The 1,058-nt window shown below is 31.1% G+C and overlaps 1 protein-coding gene across 1 annotated transcript in view; it reads right to left on the bottom strand.

Annotated features, from left to right (window-relative positions):
- The window catches only part of LOC107478357 (disease resistance protein RPP13-like), a 10,797-nt gene extending 9,745 nt beyond the window's left edge, over positions 1-1,052 (bottom strand). The window contains exon 1 of the mRNA XM_021138005.2: positions 549-1,052. Coding sequence (XP_020993664.1) covers positions 549-994 — 446 coding nt within the window. The 5' untranslated portion in view covers positions 995-1,052. The remainder of the gene's footprint in view (positions 1-548) is intronic.
- Between the last annotated feature and the right edge of the window lie 6 nt (positions 1,053-1,058).

Genomic DNA, 1,058 nt, shown 5'->3' on the forward strand with positions numbered 1-1,058 from the left:
TAAAAAAAATAATTTTGAGCAAATTTTATAATTATCAATATATATTTTTATACTAATATCTAATTATATTTTTATATATAGAGAAAAAAATATTATTTTTAAACAACAAATATAAAAATTAATTATTTTTATTTGTGCAACAAAATTAACATCTAATCAAATGTAAAAATATATACATTAAATTATGTCAAGTTTTAGATAATAAATATAATATTAAAATTAATTATTAATAAAAAATTAAAATCTTTCACATAAAAATATTAACTAAAATAACTTATCGTTTAATTTTTTTTGTCTCTAAAAACCTTGATTTTTTTAATCAATAGAGACTTTTGCCTTCAAAAACATTTTTATAAAAATAATTTAATTCGATTAATCTTTTGTATTATAATCTATAACATTAGAACAAAATAAATATTACTTTAAAAGATTTATATTCTGGTCCATGATGTGATTACGGACCAAAACTCAACTACTCATCTAAATTTTGCGCAAAACATGGGTCTTAATCTGATAAAACTTATATAAACATAGTAAGAATAACTCACTGTGATTTCTCAACACAAAAAATGTGTTCCCCGCTTAGCCCGCAAACTATAGATAGAGCCGACTTCCACGCGTCCGCCGTGTCTTTGCCGTATCTCTCTTCATGTTTCTTCATGGCTTCCTTAGATTTGTCGCTAAATCTCACTTCTGACGGCTCCACGCGATAAAAAATTGGGATAACGGACCCTTTCTTTCCAAACTTGAGCATCTGCTGTAGTTCTAGTAGGCACCACCGGGAAGATACATAGTTTTCACTCATCACAACAATATGAATCCTTGATCTTTTAATGGCTTCCATCAGAGTAGCTTTAATTGCGTCTCCTAGTTCCAGACCCGGATCATCTCTGAATACCTCCAGTTTTTTTACGTCGGCAAGTCCATGATACAGATAGTCTGTGAACAGGAACCTTGAATCTGCGCCTCTAAAGTTCAGAAAAACATCATACATGCTTTCTGATAAGGGTGACGTCGCCCACACCCACGGCGCCGGCGCCAGCGCCGATGACGAAGAC

Source organism: Arachis duranensis, chromosome 3, assembly GCF_000817695.3.
Source record: "Arachis duranensis cultivar V14167 chromosome 3, aradu.V14167.gnm2.J7QH, whole genome shotgun sequence".
Classification (NCBI taxonomy): Eukaryota; Viridiplantae; Streptophyta; class Magnoliopsida; order Fabales; family Fabaceae; genus Arachis; species Arachis duranensis.